The sequence below is a fragment of the Acanthaster planci genome, linkage group LG08 (genome assembly GCF_054643075.1).
Source record: "Acanthaster planci isolate LZ-2023a linkage group LG08, COTS_SCS, whole genome shotgun sequence".
In the NCBI taxonomy this organism is placed as follows: domain Eukaryota; kingdom Metazoa; phylum Echinodermata; class Asteroidea; order Valvatida; family Acanthasteridae; genus Acanthaster; species Acanthaster planci.
Window position 1 is genome coordinate 19,422,003 of NC_141784.1, and position 22,242 is coordinate 19,444,244.

At 43.4% G+C, this 22,242-nt stretch overlaps 3 protein-coding genes across 4 annotated transcripts; 2 read left to right on the forward strand and 1 right to left on the reverse strand.

Annotated features, from left to right (window-relative positions):
* Positions 1-1,082: 1,082 nt before the first annotated feature.
* On the forward strand, positions 1,083-5,775 carry LOC110977701 (uncharacterized). 2 transcript variants are annotated; one of them, XM_022232056.2, is made up of 3 exons: positions 1,083-1,239; positions 3,181-3,448; positions 3,644-5,775. In XM_022232056.2, the coding sequence occupies exon 3, from the start codon at positions 3,674-3,676 to the stop codon at positions 4,565-4,567; it is 894 nt and encodes a 297-aa protein (XP_022087748.1). In that variant the 5' UTR covers positions 1,083-1,239; positions 3,181-3,448; positions 3,644-3,673; the 3' UTR covers positions 4,568-5,775. The 2 variants fall into 2 exon arrangements, with proteins under 2 accessions (XP_022087748.1, XP_022087740.1); XM_022232048.2 differs by having other exon boundaries at positions 3,181-3,439.
* Positions 5,776-7,392: 1,617 nt separating this feature from the next.
* On the forward strand, positions 7,393-11,011 carry LOC110977295 (cytochrome c oxidase assembly factor 3, mitochondrial-like). The gene is made up of 2 exons (XM_022231285.2): positions 7,393-7,638; positions 9,129-11,011. Exons 1-2 carry the CDS (start codon positions 7,422-7,424, stop codon positions 9,206-9,208), a joined length of 297 nt encoding a protein of 98 aa, XP_022086977.1. The 5' UTR covers positions 7,393-7,421; the 3' UTR covers positions 9,209-11,011.
* LOC110977268 (zygotic DNA replication licensing factor mcm6-B-like) lies at positions 10,826-22,150 on the reverse strand. The gene is made up of 18 exons (XM_022231241.2): positions 21,941-22,150; positions 21,666-21,809; positions 21,051-21,161; positions 20,074-20,236; positions 19,654-19,793; positions 19,144-19,256; positions 18,856-19,001; positions 18,337-18,487; positions 17,658-17,799; positions 17,095-17,236; positions 16,883-16,990; positions 16,276-16,431; positions 15,814-15,942; positions 14,958-15,119; positions 14,347-14,452; positions 13,806-13,979; positions 13,077-13,222; positions 10,826-12,569 (listed from the first exon to the last, which is right to left on the reverse strand). Exons 1-18 carry the CDS (start codon positions 22,030-22,032, stop codon positions 12,441-12,443), a joined length of 2,454 nt encoding a protein of 817 aa, XP_022086933.2. The 5' UTR covers positions 22,033-22,150; the 3' UTR covers positions 10,826-12,440.
* Positions 22,151-22,242: the final 92 nt, after the last annotated feature.

Sequence of the window (22,242 nt, forward strand, 5' to 3'; positions counted from 1 at the left end):
GACGAAAGTGCACAGTGCATCATAATGATTTTGACAGCAGGTCAATTTGTCACAAAAGCTTACTTTTTTTTAACCCGGAAAGATAAACTGTATGAGCTCTGTGTTGTTTGGAATGATACGACCAAACGAGTGAACGCAATTCCTCCAACATTAGACCTGTGGTGATGTTACTTTTCCATCTTTCCTTTGCCAGCGCCAGCCTGACAATGTCATCACTACCATTTCCTCAAATAAAACAAAAAATCTCTAATACGAAATCCTGACTTTTTTTTACTGTCCCCCGAACCCGATAGGCCGTGTCTCACCCGACCGTAACTTGGGCTGTTCGCTCGCAGTTGGCACCAAGCAGTGGCGTAACGGGGCTAAATGTCCGGGAGCCACCCGGGCTGCACACATATTTCAAGGGGGCACTACAAGACAAATGCAGCTGCATTACAGCGGATTTAATATTCAAGGTTTCAAATGGGGGGGGGGCACCCAGCGGGACGTGCCCGTGTTCCCGCCCCCCCCCCGTAGTTACGCCACTGCACCAAAGGTCTCAAAACAAGCGCTTTCAGAGCCAGTCAGCATATAGCATTAGCTACGCATACGATAGTACAAAGAAGCCGTTTAAATCAAGACCGGTAGCTTATCTCCCAAACTCAAAGTGACCACTGGCCACTGACTGGCTAGCAGTGAAGGATCATTTTTAATTAAATGAACTATTATGTAATAAAAAAACTGCAGTTTCTTTCAGCCTTGTCTGCCGGCATCCTTGTTCTGTGGCCTTGCAATGACTTTCTTGTATTGCCGACCCCCCCCCCCCCCGCTTTCCAGGCTTCGTTGGTGCAAGCATGGTGCAAGCACTTGCCCTCGCATCCCTGAAAATTTCCCTTTTTTTCTTTTCTTGTCTTTTTTTTCCCTCGCGAATGACGTAACAGTATCGACGGGCGAGGCTGCAGACAGAAGTCACGTCACACGGTACCCAGACGACGCACGACCACTCCCCCGATTGCCGAATAGGGGACGCAGACTATTGCATGTGCAAAGCACGTGTGCGTCTCGCGCAATTCATGCACGAGACTTTGCTTCGTGCTATCGTCTCTGTACGCTGCCCTGGATGGTTGATCGGCCAGCTCAGCAGGCGCGCGTGTATTCTACACTTGTAAGAAAAAAATTGACATTTTGGCGAAAGTGAAGTCTCGTCAAAGGTTACAGGCAGTGCACTTGCCTACAGAACAAATAGAGGTGAACTTTTGGGTGAGTAAATAACCGCTTCTGATATTTCAGTTGCTCCAGTCAGCTTGGGAGAAAGTTCGACGCATAAAACTTCTTTTGAAATGTGCAAATCTATACACGTGGTACTACATGTGACGTAGGCCTACATGTACACGTAGGCCCATACTATTACAGTATTAGGCCTACACCGTAGTTTGGACGGTCGTCAACTACAAAGTACAAACTTAATCCCAACATGGCCTATATCACCACCGAAACTGACAATTTATGGTGTAGCCTAGGCCTACAACTTCGTTACCTTTTGGATATTACAGATCGTCCTCAGTTTTACGTGGATACTGTATGACCGGACTTCTAGAATTGGTTAAAATCGACGTTCGGAACCAAACTACACAAAAAAAATCACCTGTAATCTGAGAGAGTTGTAGTCAGTAGGCCTACTTTTGTGAAATAGCCTGCCGACAACATCACCGGTCTTGCCGGTTTAATGTGTAATATTGCTGGGGCCTAGGTCTCCTGAACGAAAGTACACAAACTGCAGTGTCCGAGTTTGTTGCTGTTAGGCCTACAGGGCCCCTGGCCCTTAGTAGCTCCTAGTTCAACTCTAAAATAGATTAATGTTTACGCACAAAATATTGGTCCGATCGGGAAAAGTTACACACAAAATAGAAATGGCAGGTCACGGATCTCGCTAGCGCAGTTGGCGTTGAGCTTGGTCACTTAGTTAATCTCCTTCGGACGTCACCGATTCATCAATGACACCTTGCGGAACAGGTTCATTTGTTCACAAAAAAAAAAAGACATGTGATACGTGCGCACGCAGGCATACGCCTACGCCATTCCTGCATGGCCATTCGGAGAGTTTCTGCCCGGACTGTAGAACGAAAAAATTGTGGGAGTGTTTTGAAATCAATCCGGAACTCTAAAACCAAGACATGGAGGGACGACGGTAATTTGACGTCACGACCCGAGTCCACAGCTGATGTCCCTATACGGAGGGCGGACAAACCTTGTCGTGGTGACAATTAAGAGGCAAACTTCTGGCGCGGTGTATGTGAGGGCGTTGCTTTAAACCTTGAACGACGTCACAGTAGGCCAACCACTGTGGACTGCAACTCAGTGAAGGTCGAGTGCATGGTTTCCTTTCGGCATGGCTTCCGTGTCCATGATCATGTAGGCCTACTGGCCATGCGCTGATTCAAAATCGTGCCAACAACTTCCGTGCGAAATGGATTGATTCTAAAAATCAACATTGGACATCATTATGCTTTCTAGTTTGCGAGGGGCCTTCAGAAACCACTACTTAACTCGCGTAGAGCCTGGCAGTTGATTTTTTTTTTGTGAAAATACTTTTGCAAATCCCTGAAATTTCAGAAAGAGGAACAGAAATATTAAACTTATGCCATAATAGAACATCTGTGAATGGAATTACATTTTTTAAAAATCTCCCCATTATTAGACAGTTTCAATCATTTTACAAAATGCAGAATAGCCTTCAACTGAAGAAAAATATGCTGACAGAAAAAAAATCCTAGCTGCTAACAAAATCTCTGTACACCTTGTATACCGGGCAAGATATGGGAGGGAAGGGTACCCCCCTTACCTGTCCAATCCCTATACACACTCAAGACTATTGTTACCTAACACACCCCCCCTAGAAGTATGTAAAGAATTCCTTAGATTCCGATCGAACCATGACCAACACAAAGGTGGGAGGGGGGGTTCTCTCCGTCCCATGTCTTGCTTCAATTGACACATTGGAACTCCGACAAATGTTTTTGACATTATAATGTCGCTTTGTGTTCACCCTCACAACAGCGAAAAGTACACTTCGGTGCCACTGAGCATAAATCAACCGGTAATCTTTAATCTCAAATTCATTGCCATCGGCAGAGTGGGTGAGTTCTCCTTGTGTAGTTTTTATTTTGTAGTCACTCTCCCGCCACTCATATTTCCTTATAGAATTGGTGCTGACGATCAGAGGCACGCGCAACACGACGCGGTCCCACATCGCCGGACCGGGCGCGGATGCATATAAAATCAGCCACGTCTGGCGGGAATCGGTCACTTTTCCCGTCGAGCGACAGGCCAGTTTAACCAACGAGCCCCGCGTTGCAGCACCTTGCCACACGCAACACTCGCCCTCACTTGTTTTGACCGCAAGTAACACCCATACTGGATCGAGCACGGGGGAACACGGAACTCAATTACAACTTGAAAGGTGAGACAGGTAAATGTTACCTTCATCCCGGGCAGTGTTTATAATACTGTGAGTGGGATTTCACCTCTGAAAAGCCAGCGTTGGCAAAGTTTTCATTTCTAGCTTTGAAAGGAAAAAAATGTCTAGCACAATTCCGTATGTTGAGAGTAGAAACGTAGACTTGAAGTTTAATTGCATGTCCTTTTGTTTTGGTTTATTCCAAAGGCGTGCAGTCACAGCATTGAAATTGCCAATATGGAAGAGCAGGGATTTTTCACCAGTCAATCGCCAGTCATTCTAGACCGGGTGACGGCCGACGACAGCCCGCCGCCCCAGCCGCCGGTTCGCGTCATGCTGTGGTGCGTCCCGCGCTCCGTCTCCACCGCCTTCCTGAAGTGCATCGACGGCATGGACCGTCCGGCAGAGATCTTCCACGAGCCGTACTCAGTGGCCTACTACTTTGGGCCCGAGAGGAGGGCCCCGCCCGGCCCTCCCATCCCAGAGGAGCGCCAGTACACCTACAGCTGGGTCCGCAAGCAGCTGGAGGCCGACTACATCGGGAGGGAGGTGATCTTCTGCAAGGACATGGCGTTCGCTGTGGACGGGCGCTACGACGCCATCCCGGACGGCTTCAAGCACACCTTCCTCATCCGAAAGCCCGTCAAGGCTTTCAAGTCCTTCCACAAGGTGGTCAACGGGTACCCCGGCCAGACCGGGGAGGTGTCGGTCAAGAACGGCCTACCGCGGAGCTACGCCTTCAAGGAGTCCTACGACCTGTACAACCACATCTGCGCCAACTACCGCGAGAAGCCGATCATCGTCGACGCGGACGACCTGTGCCGCTCGCCCGGGAGCATCCTGAAGAAGTATTGCGCAGCGGTCGGGCTGCCCTTCTCCGAGAGCATGCTGTCGTGGCAACCGAGCGATGGCATCAGCTCGCGCTGGCACTGCGCGCCCAGTTTCAGGGCGCTCAACTCCACCATGGGAACGTACGAGCGAGCCCTGAAGAGCGAATCCTTCGTCTCCAAGGACCACAACCACAACGTGGAAGTGATTTCCAAAGATGGCCTTCCCAAAGGCGTGGTGGAGTGCAGCGAATTCAGTGAGCCATACTACAAGAAAATGTATGAGCTCAGGTTGAAGCCTTGAATGAAACTATTTTATATGCCAACAGGAAAAAAAAGAAGAAAACAGTTTCTGGTGTATATACTTTATTGCGTGATAATATTGTACATGTACATAATGGTTTTTCTACTTGTTGGCAATGTGGACGCCCTCTAGTGAAATTGGCCAGCAAATGGCAGTCGAGGATGGGTCGTCTTGTGAGTTCTGTTTAGAAAATTCCGATACAATATATACGTGCACGGATCCATAAAGTTGTCTAATTCTGTGTGGTAATTACGGGGTAACATAGAATCTACGGTTTATCACAATAACGATTTCGTGTTTTCTTTTTTTTTTCATGTGGGGCCTATATTGTTGTATTTCAATTACATGAGGTGTTTTGGAAAATTGAAACCTTGTAAAGAGTTTACAAACTTAAATACGGGTCTTTGATCCGGAGAGCCGACAAAAGTAAATGAAGAGAGATAGAGAAGGTTAATTATTTTTAAAGGATTTCGATGTAACTGCCGAAAGACCTCTTCCTTTTCGAACGAACAACAATTGACTAAAACGTAGCGAAACATGTAGGCAAGTTACCTCATTCGGCTTCTTGATCTTGTACACGAGTATAACATAATTTTGTCATCTTTGACTGTTCTTAACTTTCCTCAGACATGTTGTCTGATCCGATAATAATTGACTAATCGATTATCTGAAATTGACAATTCCAATGCATAACCAATCTCTAAGTTTTGTTTTATGTCTGAGTTCTTGCCCAAATTAAACTTGTTTGAATTGTGGACGAATGTCACTTCACTGAATTACCGTTTGACAAGAAGGGATTTCTAAAATCTTGCACAGCACATTTGGAAAAAAGGCATCATGTCACATCCTACTCAACAGCCAGTCGCCGGGAAGAGGTGGGAGGAGTTTGCTGGTAATAAGTGGTGAATCTTGGAGATAGAGGGGTATATAGGCCTAGGGCATAGGTTCCCGACAAGCTGGCATTTCACAAAAAGATCAGTTTTATGCTGACCCATTTTTTTCCGGTTGCAAAACCGTGTACCCCACGCACGCTTTGTATTTGTGGATATATATTTTTGTATGAAGCCTTTCACTACTCTGCCAACTATGTATTTTACAGCTCAAAGGTTCCATTATGACGATACTTGCAACAACAAAAAATCAACTCTTGTATTTACTTCGTATGTTGAAGTTTTATAAATTGGTGTATTGCACGCTAGTGTTCAAAAGCTTTGTCTGTGTCTTTTGTTACCGAGTACAATGTGAGTTGGCCTATAGAAGATCTTCAGACAGTTAAGAATGCAGTGGGAGTGTTATAGAATTAAGGATTCGTGGTGTGGAACTATCGTCGTGTCGAATGCAGCTAAACTTTTTTTTTATCCGGACGCTGAAATCCTTTACCACAGGATACAGGCAAACGACAGTTGACAGAAATTTACCTCACATAAATTTCGCACGGCTGTGCACGTGGATATGGGCCCACTCCTGCGGAGTTGAGACAAAAGCAACGAAAGGCGTTATAGTGTCGTTTAAATCAAATTCATGTGTGAGGCAAAGTATCAATGAGATGGACCTGAAGATAACTGAAGATAATCTTTGCTGATTATACCTTCAATCTCTGAGACTACAAAATGTATAAAGCCGCTGCAAATTGGCTGATGGGTACTGATGAAATGAAGAGGAACCGTCTTTGTGTTCAAGGAACCATATCCATTATCCCTGAAGCTCAAAATATAGCATTGACAACGGCGACGGAATTAAGGGGGGGGGGAGTTGGCACTTGGGACTGCTCCTGCAGAAGTCTGTGCCCTCGACCCCCTCCCATTTGAAATTTAGACAACCTAAATAAATGCAACAGGTTATTTGCTGTAAGTACGTACACCTTTGAGAATCGAATGATAATAAGTGCAAGTCCGAGGTCTGCCTCAGAAATTTCACCCCAGTTACTCATGTACAGTGATGTCAGCGTTTGCGTAGCATGCAAAAACAATATGGCGATGTGATCATAACAGTTTCTGGCTAGGCTCTGTATAATGAACTCAGATCACTAGAAGTTATCACGTGCCGGCTTGGTCGGATTGAAATAGGCGTACGGGACGCACTGGCAAGTTGCGACCGCCGACCGGTCGGAATGTATAGTCGAAGTACCCTTACAGGGACTTTGCTTTGCGAGTGCAACCTCGCTTTTGTTCCAAGAGGCAGTTCCGGTGTTCCTGCAGGCAAAGGCATTCTGCCGTTGCATCCAACTATAAGGAAAATGCAATCACAAAAATGCAATGCGTCAAATTCGAGTATGACCACATCATTATTGAGTGAGACACGTACTGTGCATTCGCTCGAAGGGCTGATGGCCTTCCTAAGATTTTAGTGACGGAAATACGTCACACGGGGTCACAGCTAACGACGCGCAGAGCATTTTGGGTGAATTTCTGCGAGGCGCGCAAGCTCACTCAATGACACAAGCGGCGGTTATCAATTCAGTATTTTCTCTTTTTCTTCCTCATTTCGGAAAATATTCTCACTGCACTTTATTCGTTCATCCAAAATTGATCAAGATAACCAGTGATTTGAAATATATACTGAGAAGATAGATAACCACACTGCGATTGTACCGAGGCCATGTTTTCATATACATGTACATGATATAGCCAACATTTGCCTGTATCAAAACATTGCCATTGGCGAATTAAAAAAAAATGATTAAAGTTTTTGCTAACAGGAAGTGATAACCTCGCGGTCACAGGTCGTCCACGATGTAGCCAATCACAGAGAAAAGCTTTCAGCCCTTCCTCGAGGCCTCACAAGGCGACAAGCAAACTGTTGGTCAAGAGGTGGCGCACTTCAATCGCACATTTCATAATCCCCGCACATCAAAATGGCGACGAGCAGCAGCGGTTCCGATCCTCAGCAGCCACCAGAAACGATGAGGCGGGTGGACCTCAAACGGGACGAGATTAGCCAAAAGGACCGCGAGTACATGGCCAGAATGTCCAGGGCGCACATGGAGAGCGTGCAAAAATTGTCCAGAGCAAAGTACATCAGGAGAAATGTCTTTGTTGCGCTGTGCTTGGGAGCTGGCGTGCTTGGCGTGTGTATCCTTGACCAATGATTAATTTGCTACAAAAGTACAATGCTAGCTAGGCCCCCTGGTCAGCTGGTTGAACAGGTAGCATAAGCCGCAGCGCAAATACTGCATGGGTGGTTGTACACATTGCCCCTTTTTCCTTCCCACAATGCCTTTCTACCATTACGCAAACTCACCCATGCAGTACTTGTGATAAGGTTTATGAGCTGGATTGAACACGAAATTGCTATTTACAACTAGCCTACTCTCTCTACTGCAAATTAGTTTTCTTATACATGATATAGCCAACTGGTAATTAGCAGTAGAGAGGAGGGAATCCATACACAGCAGCCAAAATTATCAGGTCGGGGACCAAACCACAATCTACTTCGAGAACTCCAAGTCCCTAACTCCGTGATACTCTGTGTGACTTAGACATGTTAGAGGAGACAAGGTTTACATGGCGTTGTAATGCTATGGGGTTTTGGAATTGACTTTTTGTGGGGAAATGGTGCTCAGCCTCAAGAAAGCTATTAAATCCAATGGTTCCCCATCAGCAAACCTGCTTAATCTAATCCTCGTAAAAAGGGGATAACAAAAGCTTCAGAGCATAAGACGTATTTTTGAAAAAAAGAAGAAGAGATTTTTGCTCACAAATTTCTTGCTTCCACCTGTTGACTGTCGCTCCGTTCATGCCGTTTGTGTTTACCAGACTGCGCATGCGTTGAGCCCATCAATGACCGTGCCTGTTCCGCATCTTGGTTCGACCAATTTTGGTGGCAACACGATATGCTTTCTGTGAATGGTCCACTAGACCGGCGCGCTGTGACATCATCAACAGGACATAACATACAGTTCAAATTGCTTTTTGAAGAAAGATGGCGTCTATTAGGTTGCAACAAGAGTGTTTCTGATTTGAAGTTGAATTTTTCTTTTCTTCCCATATGTGAGTAAACCATATTATCATTATTGGAATCTCCAATTCTCACTTAATCCATAGATGGTTACATTTTAAGGACAGTTTTGGAGGTGAATTGGGAGGATTTTACTCGGGGTACAAGCTATTTTAAGTGAAATGAATAAATGGAAGCAAAAGCCCATGGAAGGTACTTGTACCCTACTCTCCCCAACCATGTCCAAATGGTTGAAAAAAAGGCGATTTGTAGGGTCCAAGTTACTTGGACTAGGCCTAAAGCAACTTATCCAAGATTTTCTGGTTGTTCTGAAGTTTGACCAAGAGGTTTTCAGTAAAAATACAGTTGAGCCTGCAAAATGTAGGTTGTGTTTGGATGCGGTTCATCTGCATGGTGGTCAGATATGGAAAACTTGCCCATCTGTTGATGTTTTGTCAACTAAAGTGCATAGTACTGACTCTACTCTGTAAGTTGTGGTTTGGCCTAGGTCTATGTGGTTATTGTAGTCAAGGAAACGACCAACTGGCCAAGTTTTTTTTAATTCAGAGTATCATCTGCCCTGTCCCTTTTTGTTTCCTTAATGGTCGTACCCAATTTGATTCAGATGGCTATTCAATTTATGCAGTTTCGCAAGAAGCCTTCCTGGAGGACTTTGAAGACCCTAACAAGCCCAAGGACTTATGATGGTGCTATGGATGCTGAGGTCAAAGGGCACCTCCCAGAATGCAATTGGAAAATTCAATGCAACTGAAGTTTGCCTTTGTGCAGTACATCATATTACATGTGTCAGGAGATCAGCTGCAAGTGCGCCCTCTGGAGTCAGCGGTCAATCTACAAGTGTCCTAGTCTTCATCATGAACAAGTTCCCTCTGTGTTTCCAGACTCATTGTCATTCCAGACTTTGTACTTGCGGTTTTATGAATACATATATTGTGACATGCACCATCCGGTTCGTAAGTGTGACGTCACTTCAGTTTAAACCACGCCCGGTGCTCATGAACTGCACGTAGAGTTACATGCATTAATCGCGGCTTACATGGAATCATGGAACCGGAAGTTAACACGCAACATCAGCAATTGTCCAATGGGAGCCTGCAAATCATGGCGCGTCCACCTTTGTGACAAAGTCACTTACGAACCGGATTCCTCTGCATTAGCTAGCAGATGAGGTTATTGACCCGTCACCATTTGCGAGTTAGCCGCCCCATCAGATAACCTAATAGACTTTTTTCCTGTGATGTCACAATCGTGCTGGACCTATGATGTGATGGTAATAAGTGCATAGTGTTGTGATGGTAATCTACCGATTCAAGATAAACTAGTCAAGCATGCAGCGTTTGCACGTGGTTGAAGCTGCCCATAGGAATACATGCGATCACTGTGGCCGAGGCGGTCCACACGTGGTGGTATTGTTTACATTTAGTCACATGGATGAAAAAGGCTTATAGAGGTAATGCATTGCTGATGCATCGGAGGCTGTTCTTTGATTTCAGTTTTAATGAAGGCACCAAAGGTTTACCTAAGCCTATCCTAGTGATACAAAGGAGTGTAAAGATGTCTTAGATTGTCATCAGCGCTTTCAATTTTTTTTCTGAGCAAATCGTTGGTTATAAAAATTTTGTTATAAACTGCTGAGCACAGTGAACATTTTGTAAAATACAGACTTAAATGAAGTTGATTTGGCTTTGCGTCGGAAATGTTGAGTTTATACTTAGGTTTTGCCCTTACACCGATGTATATAGATGAATTCACTCTGGATGTCATTGTAGTTGCTGGGATTCGAACCCACGACTTCTTGCTTACTAGTGCAGGTGTCTAAACCACTCAAAAACCACGTTTGCTGGGATCAGGTGTCTTGGTTCGAATCCAAATGCAGCCGGAGGTACTGCCTGCCAGTACAGATTTATTGTGTTTCTATTCAGTGGTAGGTCGGTGAAGTTGAAAACTCTTAGTTCAGTTTGGCTTATTTTATGTGCTACTTCCTGCAGTTTTTTTTTTAAACGTGTGTAAAAGGTATTAACAGTGTGAGTAGAAACTATTTCAGTCGCGCAGAAAGTATTTGGATGTAGGATTGCTGACAGCTGTCTCAGAACAGGCACGAAAATATTTGATATTGCCGTCATTGTCGACTCCATTTTGTCACTGAAGCAATTTTGTAGACTAGTGTCCAAATTTGTGGGAGAGCAAAATGTTTCATTTGTACAATGTAATTTTGTATCGCAAAATCTGAACTCACAGACACATTAACAGGCATTGTTTGCAGACTGTCCACATAGGAAAAACTGACAAAACAAATGCAAGTACAATTTGACCAGAACAGTTTAATATACATTTTTGATTTCCTACCAAATAGCCAAACCAAGCTGATTTTCAGATCAAGAGTATAACGGTACAATTCAATGTTATCTACACTTCAGCAAATCCACAGGCCTATAACAGGTGAAGGAATATAATCTATAATAAATCTTTCTTCAAACGTTCAAGAAACTTGGTTCATGTTTTTTCTTCCCCTAAATGGGTCATAATACCAGTTATTTTTTTTTTTAAGTGAGGTGAGCTCTACATTTTAAACGAACAAAAACGCAGGATTTCATAGACGAAGTTTTGGTGTGTGTCGTCTGTGTGCATTGTTCTGGAGCATGCCTTTACATGTACAGGAGAAACATGGAAAAAAAACCACTGCCCGACTCAATACATAACTCTTGGCGCTAAACATTTCGGTTGAATTCTCTTTTTTTTTCCACTCCAGCTGGGACTAACATATAGCTATCAAGTGCAGAAAATTTTCCAAATGAAGAAACTAATTGTTTAGCAAATGCAGGTTACCGGCAAAAATGTTATGTATTGTATGTTTATTTTGACTGGTTCACAGCCGATGTTTGCCTTATGACAACAGGTCAGCTGGATTTAGCAGGCTTATGGCATAAGGTTAAGATCCAAACATTCTGCCACAAAAAATTCCAGGGCAAAGTAAGTACATCACATATAATCCAGCACTGTTTTGCTCTAAACTTTCGCCCGTATCAAAAAACTACTCAAGAGAATAGACATATTTTTTTTTTCCTCTGAGCATAAAAACTGCTTACAAGAACCATCACAGCCATTTGCACGTCATTTCCGTCTGAAAATGCTGCTCGGATATCTGAGGCTATGTTGAGCAGAAATACGTATTTAAAATCTTTTCATAAACTTGGCTTTTGAATATTTCTCAAAGAGGTAATCCACAATTTTCTACTCTGCTCTTCCAAACACACTTCGGTAGAGAAATTGGGTTGATCAATGGTTTCTGGGAAAAAATCACCAGCACACAACATTTACAAAAAGCCCACGGTTGCAAACATCAACTGCCAATCCTTGATTACTAAGAATGTACCATGTACAATGTTGGCTGGGCCCTCATTGATGTGGTAAATTTCCCTGTTCGCTCAAGTCAAACTGAAAAGAAATAATGGCGGTTTGCAGCCCAAATTTGATGACCCTCTGCATATTTACTAACCCTGAACTGCATAGACATTTTTGCCATGAACCCTCTGAGATCGTCCGATATCTTCCTCTGGGTCAACCAGCCTCGGTCCTCAAAAGCCCTCTTAAACCTCTTGCTAGACTTTTTAAGGATGTGGGAGGGTTAGGTTTATGGAGGAACTGGTTGGCAAAGATGGATTAAAGACCGGCTGGCCCCACGTCAGTTCCAACTTGGATTTAGCCTACTAGTTACTCTAGACTAAGACTGTCCAAAACTGTCCCAGCCTGTTACCCTCTGCACTGCCCGGAACCAACATCTGAGCACTCTATGATTTTTCAGAATTTGTCAGTGAATATATACAATGTACATCAAAGGAGTAGATGTGCCGACGGGTAATACACAGAGAGTCCTGTGAACTCTACAAACGTGAAACGAGACGATTGGTTTCTGGTTTCAGTCTTCAATGTCGAAGTTGGGATGCACCACCAGCAGGGGGTCTGGCTCCTCCACGATGCCCTCCGGCTCTTTGTCACCTTTGCGCACCTTCAGCCCCGTCTTGGCCAGTTCTATCAAGATGTTGTCCTGAAGTGTTTAAAAAGGTTGAGACCTTGGCATTCAGCAAACCTCAAAATGACGGCAGGCATGAACAAAATGAAAACATTTTTGTACCGCCCAACTTGCAAATTATGACATGCTGACTGGAGTTTTGGGAAGTATAGAGCGGTTCAGAGTTCAACAATTTGAAGTTCTGTTGAAATTAAGCTTGTAAGCTACATTTCAGAATTTGTTGTTGTTTTGATATTTGGTCCTTCCAATCTTCTTTATACAGTCAATGAGCCCATTTGGTATTGCAAAGAGGCAGGCTCATTATGCGATTTCAAACAAGTTTAGTGTGTTTGAGTCGGCATATGGCTGCCCTGATAAGGTCGATCTCATGCATACACATTGACCTGCGGTGTGCTTCGTTTTGAGCAAGCGCAGTCTGAATACTGCACTCACTCGTTCAACATGAATAATTTCCTGTGTCAGACGTAAAATTCCAACCATGAGTTTGATAAGTTTGGAAGTACCGCAAAGAGATGGCCTTACCGTCTTGATCAATCTGTCGATGATCTTATCCACTTTCTGCTTGCTCTCGATGAGTTCTGCCTCTGTCTCAATCTCCCCTCGGGACTCCTTCAAGTGGAGGTACCAGTTGACCAGTTCGCTCCGATGCACCCCCTCAAACCCTTCCTCTAAAAAAGTGCGGGAAAAGTCCGCTGATTATCAAATCAAAATGTTTTTGGAATCGGGTCCAATTGATATTCAACAAATTCTGCAAGTTACTGGATTTGAACCTGGGTCACAGAGGGGAAATTATAACTCATTATGGCACTCGAAATGTTAAGTGCCATATGTTCAAAGCACTTTTCACAAAAATTCAGTTCTGAAATGAATAAACTTTCATTACTGAGTATTACATAAAAAATTCCATGCAAAAAAGTTTAAATACCACATGTTACCCGCAATCTTTTCTGAATTTAAGCTCAGAATGATGGTATTCTTAAAACCCTAATCTCATAAAATTTGTTTTGACACCACTGGTAACACAGTTTCTAATAATTTTCTTAAAACTCCAAGTCTGAAGCTCAGGATGCCATGCTAAGGAGGGACGAAATGTGTATAACAAAGCAAGAGATCCTCATTCTCAAAGCCTTGATTAATTATACAAAAAAAGGTCCACACGTAGGTTTGATCAAGAACAGTCGAGTGAACATACTCTGATGCTCCAGTCTTGGAAACAGACCAGCGGGGAAATTGGTTTTGTTCCCTGCCTACCTTCTTTCTCTTCCTGCTGTCTGACAAACGTGGCCAGCATCTTGGCGGTGGTCTTGTACTCGGCAAAGGACACCTGCAGACTCTTCTTCTTGGCTGGGGGCTGTTCCGGCTCCTTGACAGGCGTTGCTGGGGTGTCTGTTTCCATGGCATTGTCCTTGTCCTCTGGTTCAAGTTCTACAAAATGAGAGGTTATATATGGTCAATAAGTTAAAGAGAACTCACAGGAGTAAAAATTCTAAGTTAAAAAAAAAAAAAAAATTGATTAATTTCCAAAGATGCTTGGCATTCAGTGAGTCTATAAATAACAAATGCTGTTCAGAGCACTTAATGTCCTACACAGTTGAACTTATTCAGTTTATGCCTCTGAAATAGGCCTCGTTTCCTGACACTGTTTTGACAGTTTTCTGCCAATGAGCTCTTTCTTTTTAATCCAGTTTGCCAGATTAGACCAGCGGTGTGCAAAAAGAAAAACAGGAATGGTCGAGGCACACTTTTGTTACTTGGATGCGACGTTCGTCATTCTCCCGGATTTCCATCTCACCTGGTTCCATATCCTCCTCTTCCTCAAAGTTGATAACAGGTTGTTCCACGCGAATGATGGACTTGTTGAGGAGACGGAAAGCCTCCTTGACGTGCTTAGGTTGGACCTGGAGTAAAATATCAAGCAACTGCGCTGTCTTAAGAGCTGTCAAGGACATCCTATCCAATCCAAGTATTGCTTCACTACTTTGCATTTTGTTTAAAACACGCTAAGCCTCCATTTGTCCGTATGGACACGCAAAATCAGGGAATTTGAAGTCAAAGATGGACCATGTGTTGAGCTTAAGCTTGACTTTTGTGAACAGCCTGTTATTGCAATTATCACTCGGTGAGCAAAGCGTTGAAAGAGGTTGAGGTAGGAAATACCCTAAAAATACTGATTCTTGCGAATCAGTATTTAAGGTGTTCAGCTGTATTTAAAAGTTGGCCGCTGTATCTTGCCCTTTTCAGAAATCGGAATTTTCGGCCAAAACAATACCATCCTTAATTCCTTAAAAAAAAAAAAAAACTTTGCAACTTCTTGTAAAATATTAATCATATTCTGATTTTAAACATCAATTAAATCAGTAAATGGTAGGGGATAAAACAAATGGGCAAGTCTGACGTTTCTACCTCATCCTGGCAGTGAAGCCTGGCCATGGCCTCCGATAGGCGGATCATGCTCTCTAGCTGCCTGACGGTGATGCGCCATGATGACATGGTGCCCCCGGACGAATCGCGCTGGCGCAGACGGCGGTACTCCTCCACCATGAAATCCTGCGATTCCTTTGTGATCTGCAGCAGAAATGTATAAAATGCCAGGCATAGGACACACACTGCATGCACTGACAGGAATTCTGGTAGTACATGACCAAGTCGTATGAATCCATGTAAACCACGAACCACTTCATCTGGTACGCAATTATTTTGTCAATGTTAAAGGTAATAGCAGTGAAAGGAAACCAGTGAGAAAATATGTGTCAAAAAGTAAGGGCTATGGCTTAAAAAAAAAACACCAAGAAAAGACGTTGGAAGTGGCTGTGGCCATTTGCATGGGACTTCCACAGGAAACATGTCATTGCCAACTGCATCAATTAAAACTCTTGGACTTAACTTACATGATCAAGCTAGTCTCATAATAATTATCAGACCCATATAGATTTAAGTATCTGGCAGACTCTAACCATATAGTCCCCTCTCACAGGGCCCCAAAACAATCCTTTAAATCGCTCCCTAGGAGAGTATACAAACATCAGTACAAGCATTTCAGGCGTTGGCAGGTTAATTAACCACAAAATAAACCTCTCTGCCCCACAGTTATCCTTTTATAATCCTGGGTGGGATGAAGCAAACAAAGTTAAGTGACTTGCCCAAGGTCACAATGCACGTCCCCCTGGAGGATTCAAACCCTGACCCCATTTAAAACCCTAACCACAAGGCCCTGTGACAAAACTTGTTTCTCTAAACAATAGAGAGGGAAATGGCATACCTTGGGCTTGAATTGCCTGGCAAACATCAGGTATCGCTGGATATCTTCTACACAGTAGACTCTCTCGACTGACTCCTTGTTCCTGGCGTGGAGATCGACAATCCGGCGAGCGATGGCGTAGTCTGTCACCTACCCAGAAGGAATCACAAATGTTTTGAACGATTTATCGAAATTGGACTGCCAAAGATGCAAGAGATACCATCAGGAAGTCAAAGTGATTTTCACTTGACAAAATTCCCACTAGACTTTTGTAAGCCCAAAACTTTAGATAGATTCTTTTTCTGTTGATCTTTCCACTGTTTTGAGGTGCTCTTTTCTCTTTTTTTATTTGTGATAAATCTGTAGAGAGACAAACCTTTGTTGAAAACAGTTTCTGAGGGTTGATTTTTTTCTAAGAAAAGTAATTTTACAGCAAAAATAATCAAGAAAAAAAGTGTCATCCTGACGAAGTAAATTTTGTACCTCATTGCACTCGTCAATGAGAATGAAGAAAAGATCGAATCTGGACATGATTGGGGCAGTCAGGTTGATGTTCTGCTTGAGCGGTTTTGTCCGGTCATACCGACCGCCGATGGGGTTGGCTGCAGCTAGGATCGAGGTACGGGCATTCAGTGTTGCCTGCGAGAGAAAGATGTCCAGTGCATGAGGGTTATTTTTCATTTGCAAGAAATCAAACAAATCATCTCCTTCGGTAATTCTATGAAGGAATCCACTGTCAAAACGGTCCGTATCAAGGAACATGGCTGTTTCTGTCCTGCCAGTCATGCCACAAAAAGATGTTCCAAAACCTCAAGGTCTCACGGATTCTAGAAAGTAAAGGTTCGTGGTACTGAATCATAACCATAACCATAGTATTCCACGTGTGAACAGTGATTCAATACTTGCTTTGGTTTACATGCAAATCCTCGTAAGTCATAAGACAGAACTGATGTGGGTTGCTTTGAACACATATTGCGCTCCTTCGACCAACGGGTGAATTTATCTCACAGATTGCTAACAGTGTTGTCTTCTTGTGATTGCTACACCACAACTCCATCCCAGCTGAGTTCCCCTCCCTGCAGGAACTCACTCTGACTCCCGCCTTGGTGATGGAGATTGTCTGCTGCTCCATGGCTTCATGAATGGCCACCTGGTCCTTCACGTCCATCTTGTCGAACTCGTCGATGCAACACACGCCCTAGTAAAAATGCCAACAAGTCAAACTTTACAAGTTATGACAGAATGGCCAACTAAGTGACATTGACCTATGTAGGTTTAATGAACTTTGACCCTTTGACTTACATTGTCTGCAAGCATGAGGGCACCCGCTTCGATGACAAACTCATGGGACTCCTCGTCCTTGACCACAGCCGCGGTCAGACCAGCAGCAGTGCTGGCTTTGCCGCTGGTGTACACAGCGCGGGGGCTGAAATCCTCCACAGCCCTGAGAGGAGAAAGAACACGAGTAAAAAAAATGCTGCCACAAAAATTACCACCAGCAGATATCTACAGTAAGTAGCAACAACAGGGGAGAATGCGTTACCCCCTGTCCGGTTAGTTCAGTGTTTTAAACTGCACATATGTACAATTTTTTGAGGGTAACTCTGGTTCTGTGCTCAGGCAATATATGAGTTTTCCTTTTTCACAACAGTCTTGGCAATTGCCAGTGGTCTTGGCAACAGCAAAGATGCCGATATTTGCTTCAAAACCTAGCCAACATTTGCATCTTGTCTGTGGGTTGGACAAAGTCCAGCCCACAGATTTCAACATATTTTTTGCCTTAACAATGCTGCAAAAAAAAATCCTTTTTCTGTCATTACAGCTATGCTCTGACAAAGTAGACTTTATCAAAGTGGGCCACCTACTTCAGAAACTGGCTCTTGGCCGTGCTGGGGTCACCCACAATGCAGACATTGATGTCTCCTCGTAGACTCGTCCCTTCCATCGTGGTCTTGGGCACGCCCCCGAACAACATCAGCAAGATACCTCGCTTGATCTCATCATTGCCTGCAGAGTAGGAAGCATTTTAATTTTTAGATTTTACCCCACTCTTATGGCTAAGTCTTTGCATTTTGCCAATCAACATGCAATCTTTTTAAATCGCTCACATTTTTCTAAATTGTAACAAATCTACAGTGAGAGATGACAGGTGATACGTGAAAAGGCTGTGGCACTTCTATGACAAGATATCTGTTCAGAGTTCTAGGAAGAACCAGTACATATACATCAAAAAAGTATTCAATACGTCAGTGTAATTCAATCAAGTAGGCTCTGATATTTAAAAGTGACCAAACCTAAGATTCTATTTTCTCCCGAAAAGCCTTCTGTCCACATTTGAGAAATTAAGTGGCTACTTTACTTCCCCCATCGAAAAGTTTTGTTCCAGGTTATTTGATAAAAGACATAACTCAGCCAAACAAAATGACTAACTAACTCTTTTCAATCTTAACCGAGCCAACTGAAGCAGACTCTCTCAAGAACACGAGCACGACATATCCCTTAAACTGTCTGGCGCCCCCCCCCGCACGCTCCCTCCCAACTCACCGTGTATAGTGGGGAAGAGGCTGGTGATGATGTTGTGGTACAAGTTCTTGTCCTGGCTCATCTCGTACACCTTCTGCCACTCCTGGTCCGTCATCTGCTTCTTGATGGCTTCCGCTGTCAACTCATCCCCTCGCATGTCTTTGCCCCCAAACTTGACACAGAGGAAAAAAAGCACTACTTCATGTGCTGAAAACTCACTTGATGAACTACTTACAACTAGACAACTGTAACAGGCAGCAGTAATTTGGGAAATATCACACACACAACTAAGGTCCCCTCCAATTTCATAAAAACTATGTTTGGTAAAATCACTTAACTACCATATCCAATAGCATGTTCTTTGTTCACTGTCTTTAAGCACGCACATTTATCAATCACTACAATATTTGCTTAGCAATAATATGGGTTGTCGGCTAAAATGTCATATACAGCGTCTACTGTCAGTTGTTGGTTCTCTGCTGGTATCTGCTTAGCTGGTGCATTTTCTGCTCAGTACTGTTTGCTAGGGATTGTGCTTACCCTTGGGTTGGATGGTGTGACATTACAAGCGAGGAAGGCAAGTCTGTAAGACAGATCTCGGACGCCCAGCGCCTTGAGACCTCGGACCCCCTCGTGGTTGTAACCCTCCCCTCCTTTGCTCCTGGTAGAGGACTCCTGCTGTGCTCCTAGTGGGTAGAGGGGGCAAAAATCGAATAAAATTGATTACTGAGGTGAAATTACGTAGGCAGTCCCTGTACAGAAACCAACACAGCCCAAACTGCACAACAATGTGAAGAACCCCCAAAAAATAAGTTGTAAAAAGCTGACCTGGGACTGACAACTGAGACACGTCGGGAACTACTATCAGGGTACCGGTGAAGTCACACTTGTCCCCCGCCTGGGGCAGTTCTACAGCCTCGGCCCGCAGAATGATCTCAACGCTAATGGAGATGAGGTTGGGGTGAGGAAAAACAACATAATATACAGGTTTTTCAAACTGGACAGATGAACATATTTGGTTTTATACGATATTGAGACTGGACAGAATTGCGAAATTTGTAATTGTATCTGCAAGGATAGGCCTCATCGACCCCCCACAAATGTCTGATTCATTTATAAGGATGTGCTCATTTCAATCGAGATGTCTAGGTGTTGCCCATTCTGCTCAAATTACTTCATTTTCTGAGTTAAATTTTTTGAACCTCGTTGGATAAAAGTCAACAACAAAGACCAGGTTCCATTTCACCTAAAAACTGGTAAATTGCATTTTGGACCTCTTTGGATGATTGCAAACTTTTTCTCCCTCCCGTGTTAACTCCGTGAAAGGGCACGACGTACCTTCTTGGGATGCTACCCCTCGGAAGCTCGGCTTGCGTTTCCTGAATGCGCACTTTCTGGAAGTCCACAAAACGCGACTTGTTGGTGTCCAGCATGAAGCGGTTCCGGTTGAAGCAGGCAGGATTACGACAGATTGTCGGCTGTGTAAGCAAAGACCCCCCCAGAAAATAATAACTTAGTCGAACGGCACTTTGTGAATAAATGTACCTTATTTGTGCCTATTACTAGTCTTGATTCAAGGCTCAGCCAACTGTGCAGAATTCACTCACTGTAGAGCCTTTTTAGTTCATAGAAAGTTGAGACCTGAGCCATTATAGATGCAAGTTTGCAAGTTATTGCAAGTTATGCGCATAAAACAAATGCAAAAAAATTTACTATACAGAATCAGCATATTTTGGAGGGATGGATTAATTTTCCAACCTGTGTGTATTTAAACTGCTGCTCAACATCTTTGATGACCGTTTGGCAGTCCAGACAGACAAACGTCCCGCTGACCAACTCCGGATGGACAGGGTGGGTCCGGACAACTTGACCACTGATGCGTATGATGGTGCCGATCTTGGCTGTGCTCAGCTCTCGCACTCTGTTCATCAATGCGTAATAGTTAACAGTTAGCAGTTAAATGTCACATGTTTAATTCATCAGTTGGAAAAATTTGTTTCTCACTGAAAGATGGAACGTTGTCAGAGGTCAGGTGAGAAAGTAGAAAGTTAGATAATGGTTGTCTGTTTGAATTAGTGAAGAATAAAGCTATCATAAATGTACACAGTACAAACGAATGAATTACCAGTGTAGGCACATACAGAAAGTCAAATAAATTTTTCCTTACTGCAGAAGGCTAAGAAAAAAGTATTCAGAGAAGGAATTAAATGCCACAGCCTCTGTACTTCAACCAAAACTAGGATGTTAACCCTAATCCTTTCAATTCCATCAAAATCCATCATGTTTGGAAGGATTCTGTAGGATTGAGAGAGGTTCATCCTAGCCACTTTGCATGGGACCTGATGCCCCTTGAAAGTTGAAGATCAAAGAATTCAGCACTCCTTCGCAATGTGAATTTTGTAGGAAAGATATCTTTAAGCTCAATCTCATTGATGCAATTGCTGTGCTCTACTCCATCCTCATCCCTCAATGTACGGCAAAACCTGGGCCCAATTTCTGCTCACCAGAAAGTACTACCAATCAAATTCTACAGCAAGGAAAACAATTAACTGAAACCAGTTATGAAAGATATGCAGTGTATGACATTTTGGCCAATACCCTTTTTTGTCAAGCGAAAAACTGTTGTTGCTAAGCCAATTTTTTGTTGTTGTTGTGCAAAACTAAGCAGCCGTGTCCGATTGGGCCCGGGAGTTCAATGGACTGCTGCTGATTATCAAATTTGGAAATTATGTTACTTGTGTCTCGTCGGTACATCTTCGAAGGCGACGTAGAACTCCTTGGATGGGGGAATCTGGCTGCGGTCTCGCGCAAAGTTCCTGACAGCTGTACAGAGATAGGCGTAGACTCTGGAATCGACAAGGAAAACGGAACAGTTGTCAAAAAGTGAAATTGTACACTAAGTTTCACCTTAAACTGTCAATGCTAGAAAGTGAAAACAGAAGTTCTGAAGTAGCTAAGATATTTCCATTGAAGCTGGAAGTTTTAATTTGAAAGAAAAAAGCACATAGGGCCTACATGTCACAACCACTTTGTACAATACAGATAAGATTCTTCTAACTGGGAAAAGGTGACTTTTAAAGGAGTTTTATCAAGAGGTTTATTCTGATGAAATCTACTTTTGCGGAAAAAAATGGAGCATTGTTGTTAAGCACAATCTTGAACCTTGTGCAAATTTACTGTAGGCCTACTCCATCCAGAGTTGAATTGCCTTTGACTAACATCCATTCATAGGATAATTAACCCAGACGGGAGTAAAAGAAATTCGCGCAAGATTCAAGATTGCGCTGAACACTGTTTTATGCTAACTAAAGTTTCAGGCAGAGTTTTCAATGTTCAGGCAATCTGTTCACCGGTAATATTCCTCCTGGATTGTGGTTGCCAGCTGTTGGTTGTAGTGCTGGATGTCGTCAAAGCTCACGGTCAGTGTGTTCCTCTCTGGACGGATCAACTCCTCCACTCCTTGTTGATACTTCAGCTCGCCATCCACAGTAAATCTTGAACATTTAGAACAGGAAACATTTGATTTTGGTCTGAGGATGTTGCATTTTTCCAAGTTGTCAAGTTCCAAGTTAGCGCTAAAAATGTAGAACACGTTCAACTTCAACTTACTACTTAGTCAACTTACTCTTCTAAAAAGTCCTGAAATAACTTCTGGCATTTCTCGGCAACTGCGTCCTTCACTTGAGCAACGCCTGTTCTCTGGTCAGCGACATCCATTTCCGAAAAATGCAGGAATTTCGGCAGAAATCAAGCAAAATATCAGTCAAATCCTGCACGGGGTATGTTCACTGTTGAAAGACATGAAAGATAGCGGTGCACACTATGATCGCACTTTCGCGCCACCTGACCATGTGATGTTTATTAGGACTGGGCATTTAAATCTCTTGCCCTCTGTAACAAATATCGAGAATAATCTTATGCTTTAAT